The 14,739-nt window shown below is 42.0% G+C and overlaps 1 protein-coding gene across 1 annotated transcript; it reads left to right on the top strand.

The window, feature by feature from the left end:
- Positions 1-1,345: 1,345 nt before the first annotated feature.
- Positions 1,346-13,594, top strand: LOC147894921 (uncharacterized). The gene is made up of 11 exons (XM_087383499.1): positions 1,346-2,192; positions 2,619-2,865; positions 4,765-5,749; positions 5,982-6,161; positions 10,398-10,475; positions 10,611-10,690; positions 10,888-11,126; positions 12,272-12,372; positions 12,468-12,711; positions 12,812-12,875; positions 13,023-13,594. The coding sequence occupies exons 2-11, from the start codon at positions 2,785-2,787 to the stop codon at positions 13,173-13,175; spliced, it is 2,205 nt and encodes a 734-aa protein (XP_087239625.1). The 5' UTR covers positions 1,346-2,192; positions 2,619-2,784; the 3' UTR covers positions 13,176-13,594.
- The last annotated feature ends 1,145 nt before the right edge of the window (positions 13,595-14,739 follow it).

Below are 14,739 nucleotides of genomic sequence, written 5' to 3'. Positions count from 1 at the left end.
TGTGCTTTCAAGGGATAATAGTTAAATCTATGTTTACGTACAAGTCATATTCATTTTTTAGAAGCAACTAATACACATCTTGTGCAACTTGAAAAGTGAGAAATAAGAAAGTGTCTTAAATTAGTGGATTTAAAAGCAAATATTCCCATAGTAAAGGAAATGCACACATACCCAAGTTCCATTACAACTTGAACACAAGTGGGCATTAAGTGAGCTTGCAAGAGGATGAAGGGAACAAGGAACGTTCCTATTTGTTAAATAAATTTTTGCATACATATAACATTTTAAGCATTTCTTTTTAAAGAAATCCTTTGAGTGCATTTGACTAGTTACGTGAGGGTGAGGACAAGTGCACGAGTACGGTTACTTCTTTAGTACATGGATGTGAAGGAGGAAAGGCAAGGAGAGAGGAGTGCATGGCTAGTATGGTTGTAGAATGCGTTGCCTACAAGTTTACATGGTGATATATTGGATTTGATAGTTATGAATTTCAAGGACATCCATGAGGAAAAGTGTACAATGGGTGGCATGGAGAATGCTCTAGTATATAAGAGAACATGGTGAAGTGTGTCCACTTAAAGCAAAGCAAGTGACCAAATAGTGAAACATATGGGAGAGCACTCCATACACCACCTACTTTTGGATATTAAATAAAGAGGATGCCTTAATCTACAAGAAGGATGATCTGTCCCAAGGGCCCAGGAAGGAAAGGGCCTCCCTAGGGGCCCCAACTTTCAAGCTTTTGAGGATGGATAGGTGAGGTCATGAACCATGTGTGGAGGACCGTGGTAGTGAGCCAAAATAGTGTAAATAACACTTGTTTGATGATCAGGTGAGAAAGGTTTGCTTATGTGGCAAGTCACCCTTGCGTGGCAGGCTCGCATTGGTGGAAAGGAAGTCCAAGGCAGGAGCAAGAAGATAGGCTCGGCGAGGGCGAAGGAGGCTCGGGAACAGTTGTATTAATATTTTGGAACGAATAAAAATGCGAAAAAGCAGGAGATCGCCACGTGGGAGGAGCGGCAGGGCGCCTCCGCCGCAGGATGCTGCGGAATGATGACGTGGCGGCCATCGAACGGGGGACGGCGCCTGCTGAATTACGCGTCTAATGGGGGGATTAAAGTCTTAAACGCCGGGCGCCAACCGTCGGGCGCTTAAACCCTCAGTAAACCCTGGGTTCGGTGAAGGGAAGCGGGCTGCAGCCGGTGGGAGGGGGAGGGGAGGGAATGAGAAGCAGGGGAGAAACCGGCAGTAACCGGTGGAATCCAAGGTTTTTGGGTGGTTCATGAGGGGCTTTCTTCTTCTTCTTCCTCCTCTTGATTATCATTGTTTTGTCAGACTTCACCATCATCATCATCATCATCCTCATCATCGTCATCTTCTTCTTCTTGCTCTGTTTCAAGCTCCCCAAGTCGCCCAATTTCCCTTTGATACAAGCTTCAAGCTCTTTGCACGTTCCTAATTTTGCCCAAATTCCCTCCTTTTCTCCATCTCCTCCCTCTTTCCCTGCTCCTCTTTCCTTCCTCCCACTGCCCAATTGCCCACACCCCTCCCATCTCCTTCGTTTCACAGCTTCAAGCTCTGCTCGTGCCCAATTTCGCCCAAATTCCCCCCTTTCTGCCATCTCCTCCCCTCCCTCTTGCTCTGCTCCCCTGTCCTCCCTGCCCTGCCCAATTGCCCCAACCCCCTCCTTTTGCCTTCCCTCCTCCTTCCCTCATCCGCCCGATTGCCCAATTGCTCCATCATTCCCTCCGATCTCACCCCCGGTACCAGATTTGCACCCGATCTCGCACAATTCCCATTTTTGGCGTCTCTGTTTCATCGCAATCATCGACCCACAATCAAGCCTTCCCTTGGTCCCTCTGTGTTCCATGTCACTACCTGGAGCACCCCCCTGGCTATAAACCCCCGAAGTTTTGCTTCTTCGAGAGTTCTGAGCTTGCAATTACCTCTCTCCTTCACCTTCATCACGCAGTTTCTTACTAGCAATGCGTTCTTTCGGTGTACGGTGACACATACTGAATTCTGAAATCTCACGTATGGTACCTTCCCATACTGATTAGGACAGATCATCGGTGTGCACTCTGATCTGCGTACACATGGGTACTAAAACCGGGTTGGAAATTTCAAATTCAAATTGAGGAAGCTCCATGGTAGTAGACAAGGTTGGAACCGCTCAGGCGGTACGGACGAAGGTAAAATGCCGTACCAGCCTGTCCCAAAATAATGTTCAGGATTTCATTGTTAAGCTTGAAGATTTACCTCATTGCAAATGCAAACGTTATCCGGCTTGGGGCATTATATTACCGTAGTGGTTTGGGCCTTGGGTCTCCAACTTGTGCTTGTTTTGACAATTTGCGTGCATTTTGAGACTTTCAAGAATTGTAGAGGATATATTCCGGCCCGTCATCGTAAACGCAAGAGCTTACTGTCTGAATATAGCGACGGATATATGATGACTTTTTTTCGATAGACGTTAGATCTAGGATGGGACCAGACAATCGCTTGTCTTCAGTTTTTTCGTATATTTGCTTTTTCTGTTCGTTGGATGCTTCAAAGGGAACTTTGAATACTTAAACCTAATATAATGCAGTACTCACAATGTTGATGGCCTGCTTCAGAACATCCTTGGGAATCGAGGCGCGTACCAAAGCGGACAAAATTCATCTTTGGTTCTTATCTGCGGGGCCAATTTGAGTTTTGAAACATGAGAATACATACACGAATTTGAAATGACTCAATGAGGCAAGAGTGCCTGATATGGTCCTAAGGCTCACGTGAATTAAAATGGAGGCACGTGGTAGGAGTGGGGGATTTGGATTTCCTGGTTATGATGGCTCTTTGCCTAAAGCTGTACGCTCGTCACGGGTCTGTGCAATCTTCCTCACAGCATAAACTGTGCGCATGTGCATGTGCATGTGCATGTGTGTGTGTGTCTTTGAATTTCATCCCCCAAAAAAAGTGTGCGCGCGTCTATGAATGTATATTCTTCTTAATGAAAGGTTCTTTTGCAAGTGTATCTTTGGACAGCTATGAATGTACATTTTCTTGAATGAAATCTCTCTTTTACAAAAAAAAGTGTTTGTTTCTGATATTTCGTAAATTGGCTGCCCCTTTTCTTGGGACTGTTTAATATAATTTAGTGACAACTGGATTTCACCCCCCCCAAAAAAAAGTGTGTGTGTGTGAGAGAAAAGCAATCTGAGGAAACCAGAAGCTCAGCAAAGTCAAGGCTCTCAAAAAGTAACTTTTCTATTTGAGACTGGCGCCTGCTCTTTTGGTTTTCATATTAGCTTTTCGTTTTTGTTTCCCCACTGTTTCTTACAAACACACCACAGGTGGAACAAGGCTAACAAGTGTAATGCAAAGAAGTTGCATGTTCGTCAAGAAGCTGACCAATATTGCTCAAATAATCTCTCAAATGTGGTTATGGTCATGTGTGTTGGGCCCCTTATGCATATAAATTGATGTAACTATTTGTGAAGGCCATTCTTGACTTGTAGATTCGCTCCAAGAGCATGAAGGTACTTTTGCTTACTTACACTGCTTGCTTTCAACGTAGCATTCCTATCTGATGAGAGGGGAAACAATGACAAAGCTTGCAAGTCTCTTATGGCTTATTTCTTTTGCCCATCTAGACGTAAAGAACTTGTGGTAACTCATGTGCCATTTATGATTCTAGCCTCTTAAGAGGAGATGGACGTGCAAAGTGAGTTATATCAGTATAGCAGCCTCTCCTTCAGGTCGTTATGAGTGTACAGCATTTTTTTCATAAATCAGACAGTGGTTCCACAAATAAAAAAAAGTGTGTGTGTGTGTGTTGAGAGAGAGAGAGAGAGAGAGAGCATAAACATATCATTCCAAATTTACGTACATGATTACATATAGCAAGAGACCAGATTTTGAAGCATTTACTACAGACCTGGGTCGTTGTGCAGTAAACAAGTCTAAGTTTTGGTCTTAATTTCTCTAGCTTCTGTGTACAATGCCAATTTCCTTGCTTTCTTGGCCTCCTTGACATCACCAACTTGATGCTTTGTGCTTCAGTGGGCCTGGGGTAGGTTCTTCAAAAATGGTGCCCCTCTATATATTTATCTGTTTGAGAACCTTTATTCAATCTTCCTCTCTCTTGAATGTGCAATGCCTCTTTTTTAGAGTAGCAATAGGGTTTAAATTGCTTGAACCCCAATTAAATTACGCCTCTACATTTCATTCCATCAATCTCTCTCCCTATCTGTGCATTCATTTTGATCTCCACAACCTCTGCATTTTTACTTGCATTTGTGCTACACCCGTAGTGCAAAGCAGATATGAGCTCAGATGGGGGGAAAGTAGAGTCATGAATTACTTCCTTCTATTTTCTCTCAGAAGCTTTTCTTGCATTCTCTAAGTAATAAAATTAGACTTCCATGTTTTGGCCTTCAAATTCTGGTTTTTTCCTTGCAGCAAGAGGAATATTCTTGAAATTCTTGTGTGCTCACATTTTCGTGGTGAGTTTTTTGAATCGAGGGAGACGGGGGGGGGGGGGGGGGGGGGGGTAACCAATGCATATGAGAGAGAGAGAGAGAGAGAGAGAGAGAGGGAGGGAGGGGGGGAGGGAGGAAGGGAGATCATACAGTGATTTCCATGGGCATGCTTGGAGGATATATGTAAAGAGAAATGTCAATTTTTAAAAGGTATGACAATTCATTGGGGAAGAAGAGGTGAGAAACAGCCTGCCACTTCATCTATTCTTTCTTGAATTTATTGATTGTGTTGATAATGCAGGGACGCAGTGAAGATAGATTGAAATCAAAGAGACCACCATGCAATATGGGATATTTTGAGCTGCTAGCTACAGTTGCAGGACAAATTCTGCAAGAGAGGAGCATTGATCAGCAGGAGAATGGGAATGCAACAAAAGAGAAAAACAGTGGAAGGATGGTAGGGCATGAAGAACAGGAGGATTGTCAACCAGATGAGGCCCTGAAACAGGACTTACTTTATGGGCATACTGGGAGGGATGATAGGTCCTGTCAAAGCAAAGAACTTAAAGATTTATCTGTACCGCAGAAGGAAGATATGGATAAGCTTGAAGCTTCAAAGGTCTTAATGCAGGAGCAAGCGCTTGAGAGTCAAGATGGGTTCGGAATTGCTGGTAAAGTTCCGTCGCACTCATGTAGCTGTTTGCAGAATGTAGAGGATGCTTGTTCAATAAGGATGAACACAGATATGAATGTACGAAAGTTGGCCAGGATTGACGGTATTAATTCGTGTGAGGGTAACTGCATCTCCAAGGGAAGCCATTTGAGTCCTGCAGTCCAGAGACAGTTGGATTTAGGTGAGTTGGAGCAGGGGTGGCTTAGCATCAAGGGGGATCCTGTATGTAAGGAAGAGAGTGATGCGAATTGTAGCCATATCAGGGGCCGGGTAAGGAGGGAGGAAGGTAGCTTCATGACTGTACGAGATTCATCAATGCTAGATGATGAAAATCCTCCATTAGTAAGCTCTGGCAGTAGTGAGGAAACACTAACCTTTGCAAAAAATATGTCTGACATTCCATTTGAGAAGCAAGTGGAGAATAGACAGGAAGTAGCTCGCTTAATAGCGAAAGATGATGACGATAACTCCTCAGAATCGACTGTCCCCAAGACAACCTTAAAGAGGTCTTCAAGGGCATCCTGCATGAAGACACCAAAAAGGTTGCGTAATGGCGACATCAGTAGCCAAACTGCTATGGTTGGATCCAAGAGGAAGCATGTTGAGAACAATGGTAAGTTTAAATTCTTTTTGCTTCCCTTTGAATTTCTTTTGAAAGTTTTATTCACGCTTTTAAAAGCCACTTAGCGTTTCTGTCCTCTGAATGTATTAGCGGGACAAACATTGGGGTCAGCTCTATTAAGCTGGCTTCTTAGTACTCTTGCTAAATAAAGGTCTACCTTATTACATCAATTTTGTAACATTGAGCAGAACGCTAACATCATTTTGTTTAAGTTGTTTTCCAGGGATTATGGGTGAGAAAGGTGGTAGTCTTCATGGAAAGGGTATGGCTCGTAGTCGGCAGAGGACACCAAGGGAGGTTTTACAGGAGTCCACCTGTGTGACTCCTGAGCTGTACGTGAACGTTGAGGGCTTTCCTGATGTGCGTGGCGAACCTCCTGCTTCAGCTGCTAAGCTTCGCAGTGGTGAGTTCATTTAACTGCCTTGCAGCAACTCATTGATGCAAGCAACAAAAGGGTGGCTGAATCATGATTGTTGTTTGGCTAGCTAATATGCACCACATTGTGGGATCTCTTGAAACACTAATAGAAGCACATGGTCAGACTCCATAAAATGAGAGCCTTTTCTTGCTTAGTAACTTTCTCTACTCTATCACTTGATTGTTGAATCAATTTGCATTGTTAGTTTCGAAAATTTTTGTGGGCTCCCTGGTTCTATTTGTTTCAGGTACCCTCCTAACTAACATACATACATACATATATACTTACATAATATCTCTATATGGAGTTTTTTGTGCCTTTTGATAGCTACTATGAGGTTTATATACTGCACTATTTGAAAGCTTCCACAAGATGAGTTTGGGCATATAAATATATGTTTTTGCAATACTAATGGACACACGATTTCATTGTAATTGCTTGCAAAGCTGCTGCCTGCTGACACTGCAAATTCGTATAAGTTTTATCTTTTGCTTGAAACTGTTTGTCTGGGAGAGAAGACTAAAACGAAACAGATTGTCTTCATAAACAGTTGTAGCTTGGAATGTGCGTAGAGATAGATATAGGTAGATAGAGAAGAGAACACATACTCTTTCTCTCTCTCTCTCTCCCACACACACACACACATTTTTTTTTCCCAGGTGAATTCCATTTGTCAGCAGGCCATTGATTGCACAGGATCTCAGAACACAGATAGGGATCTTTCATGCCTTATGTGGGATTTATCCTTATATGTCCTGGCTGCTGGCCTATGAGTCAATTTTGAGATATTTAAACTTATCCCTCTTCATGAAATAGATTGGCATTGTATTTCATTTGCCAGGAGGGCCATTACATGTGCAATATCGCATAGTTCAATTGATCTTGATTGCCTATCTTCAGTTCTACTTGCCATTGATAATGTTTACCAAGCAAGACATTGCTGTTTCATGTCTCAAATCTTGGAGATTTTTTGGCAGTCCTGCTATCGCTGGAAAGCCCTTAGGCTACTTTCAGTGGATCGCCTTTGCTCTTCTAAAATACTTGGGGGACTGAATATTCTCAATATTCACATGCATATTCTTGCTCACAACAGAAAAATAATGCTGCAGTTCGTGCAGGGGATCAGCCATGGATTTATATGGTATGACACTTGATTGTGCAGTTATCTTCCACTGCCTTTGGTCACGGGCAGCCTACACAAAGGGATCTTCTACTGGGTCACACTAATGGCAAAGTAAAGGGATGCCCTTTTGTCACTAGATTGCTTTCTGACTGGAAGCACATACTTACCCACCTTAGTGGATTGGCAGGGATAACTCTTGCAGGAAACTCCTTGCGAGTTGAGAGTCTTCACTGGCTAAAGGTATTCATGACACCATTAGCATTGCAAGAACCTCACCATTCTAATTTATTCGGTCTAAAAGAATTTCCCTCGTGAAATATGTGCTTGATGCTGTTGGTATGGTCATCTCTTTTCCAGCAGCAGTCAGGCAGCATGCTTTGGGACAGCACTATCGACCCTTATGGCATTTATTATCCCAGATGCTCCATGACTTTCAGCCAGCCCCTCGTCTTGAGCTTGCTAACCGCCTCAAAACATTGGGTTCTCCAATCAGATGATAATGTTCATCATGCACTAACGCTAGCTAACATTACAGTTGCATCTTTATATAAAGTCTTGCTGCCTCCTCCTTGGGTTCCTCTTTATGCCAATCGTGTTTGGTCTATAACATGCACCTTTAGTGGTGGCCACAAAGATTGCAGCATCTTTGGGCTTCAGAACTCCCTCTACGGCAAAAGTTATTCTTATGGCGAGTTTTGGTTGGGATCTTTCCTTTTGGACAGGTTTTGGCTCGTCGTCATTTTGCTCCTGCCACTTGTAGATGATGTTTGTCCTTGTGGGAGTCTATGAACCCATTTCTTCGGAGTCTCGTGGTTTCTTACTTGTGTTACAGCAACGGCTTCAGGCTCGTTTCCCCAGTGCTTGCTTTTTGTTTGGCTTTCATTCGGTCACGCAGGGATATGACTTATTTTTTACTGGGTTTTCTACTGGGCACTATGGACCTTATGGAAGGACCGCAACCATTGTGTCTTTGGTGAACCCTCTATTGCTAAATATCACTTCTTTCGGGACAATCATTCTATGATTGTCTACATGTGTAGGATCTAGATTATCCTGCCTTCTTGTCATATAATGATATTTTCTGATGCTTGTAACTGGCTGTCCCTCTCTTAGGGACTGTTTTCTTGTAATGTATCTCCAAACCATGCAAAGCTACTAAATGATCCATATATTGAAGCATAGGATGAGTAGCTATTGCATAAAACAAAGCTCTAAGAGGACATCCCTGCCATACTGAACAAAAAAGCATCCATTGGTCGGCAATATCCCATGCCAAAATGCGAACATCTTTGCTATTTTGATATAACCAATACAATACATGCTGCATTTTCTACCCAAATCCTAGGGATTTCATAGCCTGTGACATGAAATGCCATTGTATAGTATCAAAGGTTTTAGCAATATCCACTTGTAATAAGAGAACATCCCTTTCTGTGTATTTGGCATATTCAATCTCCACTTATGCATCTCCACTTATGCATTAGCAATATTATCTCTAATGTCTACAGCAAATAAAACCATATTGAGTAGGGTGCAATTCATCATGCAGATAGCCAGCTTATAGATGACAAGCATAGTGTAATGGGTCTCCAATTAGTAAATGACTCACAGAGATGTTTTCTGGGGAAAAGCTTAACCAAGCCCTTTTTCTGACTTGCTGGCATCTGTTGAGTTTCCCACACATGGTTAACCATATATAACAATGCAGGTGAAATGTCATCCCAATATTGTAGAAAAAACTCTACCGCCAATCTGTCCCAACTTAGACTCTTTCATTTTCCACATGCTCTGATGAATCTTTCAATTCTCTCTCCTGAAAAGGGACTTCAAGCTGCGTAGCTTGTTGTGGAGACAAAATTGTACTAACATGCTGAAGAAGCTCTAGTCTAGCAGACATAAAAACAGTGGCACATGCCTTAGCAAGTTGCGCTCTGGAATTGGTCCAAGTATCATCCAAATTTTTAACCTGGCAATATTTGCAATTTGCCTCTTATAATGCAAGCCCTTAAAGAATTCGTTAGAGGACCATCCTTATCAGTGAAAGCTCTTTGTTTGGCCCTGGTTTCCCATTTCTCTAGCTTCTGGCAGTCATTGCTTTTAAGGAAGTGAGTAGCCTGACATAGACAAGCAGCCTCATGTTGAGATAATTCTTGGAAATGGCTGATTTTTGTTAGTTGGTGACAACTGCTTTTAGCTTTGGCAACATCCTCTCTGAGATTATGCATGAACTTCTTGTCATAGTCACAAATGACATGTTGCATATGGGTCACAAAATTGCTGTCCATGCATAATCAGCATCTACATGGCAATGTGCCCAAAGAGGAACAATAGCAATTTTGCACCATATTTTTGTACAGCTCATGCTGCAAATAACTGTTGTTTATCAGAAGCAGTCTTTTATTTGGCAATCTATCATGCTGGATATCATAAAATGACAGCTGCAACCAAAGAGGAGCATGATCTGAATGCGGGAAAGCATAATCAGCCCACATATTGCAAGTGAAGGCACCATATTGATGTGCATTAAACATATATTACATGCACATGCACTTGCACACGCACACGCACACACACACGCACACGCACACACAACACTTAAGCACTTGTGGTGGTAACATAGATGGGAATGGAGCGGATTTGCACAAAATTTCAAGTCCGTTATAGTCAAGGCACCAGAGGAATTTAAAAACATGCAATTGTATGTCTTTTACTGTTTTCCCCATTGATAGCATTTTTATAGGAACTTGTGTGTGTGTGTGTCTAGCATGTGTGTTCTGTGTGTTTGTGTGCGCGTGCGTGTGTGCGTGTGTGTGTGCGTGTGTGTGTGTGTGAGAGAGAGAGAGAGAGAGAGATATCATCTGTTCAATTTTAATGAAGGCGAGAAAAAAAGAAGAGAGACATTATACTTATAGAAGTAAGACGAAAATAATTTTAAAATACAAATCTTAAAGCATGTGTCCTCAGGCTATGATTCAATGCTTCAGATATATTTATGTTCAGCCGTTCATTTTCCTTGTTATTTGGAGGTTTCTTTTAGTATTGAAAGTATGTGAAGGTATGCAACCAAAAGTAATCCACCTCAAATTGTGCTAATGCAGCAAAGGCTGCCAGTGTTGCATCTTCTCCAACTTCAGCTACAAAGTTAGCATGGAAACATGCGAAAGGAGAACCACACGGTATATTTGCCTTTACTTGGACAGAGCCTGCTCTAAAATTTCCCGCTTTTTTAAATGCAACATTTGTTTAAGAAACAACTCCGTCATGCCCATGTCATTTGAACTGGCTGACTTGAGCTGCAAAACTGTGTGCAGTTAAGGTCAGCATCACTTCTTTTACAGTTCCTGAACTTTCTGTAGATCTTCCCGAAACTGCAACGGTCGCCAATCTGAAGGCAAGACATCACTTTGCAGGGCAGATCATTTCCATTATCCAAGCGATAATTAATTAGCTGTGTTCTGCAGAGGTTTTCTGGGTTGAATAAGTTGGTATCCAAAACTGTAGTATTGATTTTTTTGTGTTGGTTAAAAGTATGCAAACATAGGCAGTCGCTGCTGCTTCATCATGACATGCCTGTGTTTCCATTTACAGAGAGCAGTAATGGAAGCGGCTATTAATCTTCTTGGAGGAGGTTTGCATGTACGAGTACTTCTTCAAGGGAAGATGGTTCCTGATGAGAGTGAAACACTTGTTCAAGTGGGTATATCATGTAAAGAAAGACTAGATTCATTGGGATTTATGTTGGAGCCAAGTCGAGTTCCAGATCCCCCTGCAAGTGCTGAAGACCCCCTTTTTGTACTTTCATGTGCAGCAAGTCAACCTGCAACACGGTATTTGTTTACAAGTTTCAAATTGTGTAGGTGATACATAGGCAGGGACCCCTATTTTCTTGATTCATGAGAGCAGTGGAAGCTTGAAATTTTAAGTTTCCCAGGGGTATGGTATTTCTTTTGCCATGTGGTGCTCGCTGCAATAAACTCTTCTTCTTAGAGCTAGGATTGAAAGCTATTATTGAATTGATCTGCCTTGCCATCATGGGAATCTTTTTTGTGCACATTGGCAAGGACTCAGGTCCACGATTAGTTCTTCTTCACGATGTAGGACATAGCTGTGTTTTTATTAAATGGAGTTGTATACATTTAAGTATCCAAACTAGCTTCCAAGCCACACAAGATGTCCAAATTTTCAGAAGGTAGTATCAATAATAGCCCTGTTTCCTCATTGCCCAGGTTCTCAAAGGCAGGTCTGTGAATGTCTCAAGTGACTGGAGTAGAAATACTTGAATCTTTTTGTGCTGATCACTGCAATAGGAGATGTAATTCCATTGCTGGACATCCTAAGCATAGCAATGACTGCATCCAGGCCTTAATGCGCCCTAGAATTCTAGTAGCCTTACATGGAATCGCTCATCTATGTGAAGGTAGCAGTTGATGAGGATTGAACTATGGTTCTGAGCCTACCTGTGATCTCTGCTTGTAGTCTGTAGTTCTACACATTTTTGCACTTCATGTCTGTTTTCTGTAAATTGCAAAGTGCTTGCTGTCAAAAGATACACACACTGTAAGCGTGAAACTGAGGTGGATTGCAGAACAGTGTACAATTAGAGGAGTAATCAAGAAACAGTTCCGCACAAGAGATTTGACCAGCACTGTAGGGGGTCTAAAGAGGGCCTCCTAAGGAGGTTCTAAAGGTTCACAAAATGTGCATGGGCATTTTGGAGGGAAACTTTGGCAGCCATGGATAACCTATAGCTAAAATCACCGAAATTTGTTGGACTTCATATATCTCTGATGATAGATATAATGATATAGCTTGGACAATATGTCATATCTCAGGATTTGTAATAGGCTGTCCTTTGAAAATCCTTGCCAACAGCCTATTTATTTTCTTGTGCCTGCTGTTCTCCCTTTTGTGTTGTAGGGATAGCAACTTTGTTTACAGCAGGACATTTATCTCTTCCAATCTGATTGCCCAGGTATCCAGTGTTTCTGGATGGTGATTTTAATGGAAGCACGACAAAGAGTCTCAATGGAAAAGCTATTGGACTGCCTGAGATGGATGCAGCACATGATACAGGTGTGGATGTTGTCGAGTCTAAGAGCTAATGAGTATTCCAAATCCGGATAGGGCTATGCATATTCACAAGATTATCAATGTTTATATTGTGGCAGGTATGAAAGGGCAGGTTAATCTAATTGATCAGGCTAAGAGAGATTTGGAACCGGTTCCACATGGATCATTGGTTCAGACCTCAGGGGCTCTCATTCTACACCCTGGATTGAAAGAGAAAGAAGCCATGGCCCTTGTACAGATGCAGCATGGCCTAGATTTTGGGAAACGCCGTACAAGAAGGCCATTTACAGTTGGAGAGGTTGAGGCTTTGGTGCAGGCTGTTGAAATTCTTGGAACTGGCAGGTAAATTTATAAAGAGTAACACTTAATTGTTCCTCTTCTCAAAAGCATGTATTCATGATGTCTGAGTGTGACATGACAGTGATTAATTTAATGTCTGCAGGTGGCGTGATGTAAAGCTACAAGCATTTAATCAGGCTAAGCATAGAACTTACGTTGACCTCAAGGTTCCCATTGCAAACCCTTTCTGTTCTTATTAAGGACTTCTGGTTTCTGCACAAAAATTCAAAGAGCTATTAAGTAATTTTGTAAAAAGATGGAACTTTAATGGGAAAGTGCAACTGAATGTGTGAGGGGCTTCATGTGCAATGTAGGATAAGTGGAAGACTCTTGTTCATACTGCTCGTATTGCTCCACATCAGCGCAGGGGAGAGCCTGTGCCCCAAGAGCTGCTAGATAGGGTCATACAGGTGCACACTTACTGGACAGCACAGCAGGCCAGTCAACATCCAGATCTGGAATTCTAACAATATCTTTTTGCAAAAACTCGTCAAAGCTCGTGCATCTCTTCCAGAATGATAGCATTGAATTTGTACTGTATACTGACCAAATTGGATCGACCACCCATAACATCATTGGAATTCAGCTTGTGTAATTTCTCCGACCATGATGTAAAATATTGTCCATATATTTTATCCCTGGTGCTTTGCTTTGAAAGGAAGATTGGGGCATCACCAGCTGTACTTATCCTGGCACATCATAACCTCGTTTAGGTAGACATCCTAGGAAATCTGTCGAAATGTCTATTGCAAAGTCTTTGATACAGCCACATAGGTTTCTCTGGAAAGTAGTTCCAGAAGGATGCTTGGCTAAAGCTGGGCCTTTGCAATTGTGTATATGACTCTGTTATTTTAATGCAGTCACAGAGTGACTCAGTGTTTGTGGATCATAGTCCTCACATGTTTGTGGATAATTTCTTTTTATCTGTTACAAAAACTTGATAGATAATTGACAATGTTATGATTTGATGTTTTTCATGGGAAGGCTGTATGAAATGTAGCATGCAGCATTCCATAATTTTTACTGTCTTTACCCTTTCCCTTATTCCTCTAACCGGAATTTATGTGTGGTGTTCAGCTCCAATTCTTTGTCCTGCTTCAGCAAAGCAATATTGCTTAAAATTGTAGGTTTTTCACATTTTAAGTTGAGATCAGGATCCTTTCCAGGCTGCTCTTGAATCTGGTCTAATTTATGGCAAGGTGCATGGCCTTGCATCTGTTTGTGATTCCTGTGAATCTGGTCCGATTTCTAGCAAGGATGCACGGCCCTGCATCTTTGTGCGATTCCTTATTTGCTATAAGACGATCAATTATCGAGGATTTCTATGAGAGAACAAGGTTTTACGATTATGATTGCAAAGGTTATTACAAAGTGCAGAGTTACGAAATTATGTGTTCATTAAACATAGATTACGTTTCATCTAGATTCCTACATGTTCTGTTCGTTAGCAATTGTGCATTCTGCACATGTGACCACTTGCATCACTGTGATAAGGAACGAGAGGAGTCTAGAACACCGTTAAAGATGCAAGGGAAATTGAAACTGAAAATAAAAATAGCGATCTGAAACTGTGTTCACGTTTCGTGAAGAGGATTTGTTAGTTATCATCCATGAGTGATGTCAGTTCTGTGAAAGCCACGAGTAATCCCATTGAGGGTCTTGGTGGTGCTTTTAGAACATGTTGGAGAAGTGCTGTTAAAATCATTTGCAGCATTTGTAGGATGAACATGCGGGTGTCGTGAGTTAGCTTATCGTTGTGATGCGGCAATGATGGTGCCTCGAATTAGGGTGGAGCTTGCTTATTCTTTATCCAACCTCCTACAAGTTTTGTCGTCTTGCAGCGTGTTGTCGTCTAACAATATCCAATTCGTGTGCGCGTCTTGCTTGTAAAGAAGATAAGTGTGAGAATGCCTTTTTGGCCCTGCAAAGATTCTTAGGGATGAGTGGATTTTTGGGATGTGGGTTGGGAAAGTCGGGTTTGTGAGTAGTCGGTCAAGTTGATCGGGTTAGTGGGTACTAGGGTTAGGTGTT

Source organism: Dipteris shenzhenensis, chromosome 13, assembly GCF_047967505.1.
Source record: "Dipteris shenzhenensis isolate YYH24624 ecotype China chromosome 13, Dip_SZ_1.0, whole genome shotgun sequence".
In the NCBI taxonomy this organism is placed as follows: Eukaryota; Viridiplantae; Streptophyta; class Polypodiopsida; order Gleicheniales; family Dipteridaceae; genus Dipteris; species Dipteris shenzhenensis.
This window is presented reverse-complemented; position numbering and strand designations above follow the sequence as displayed.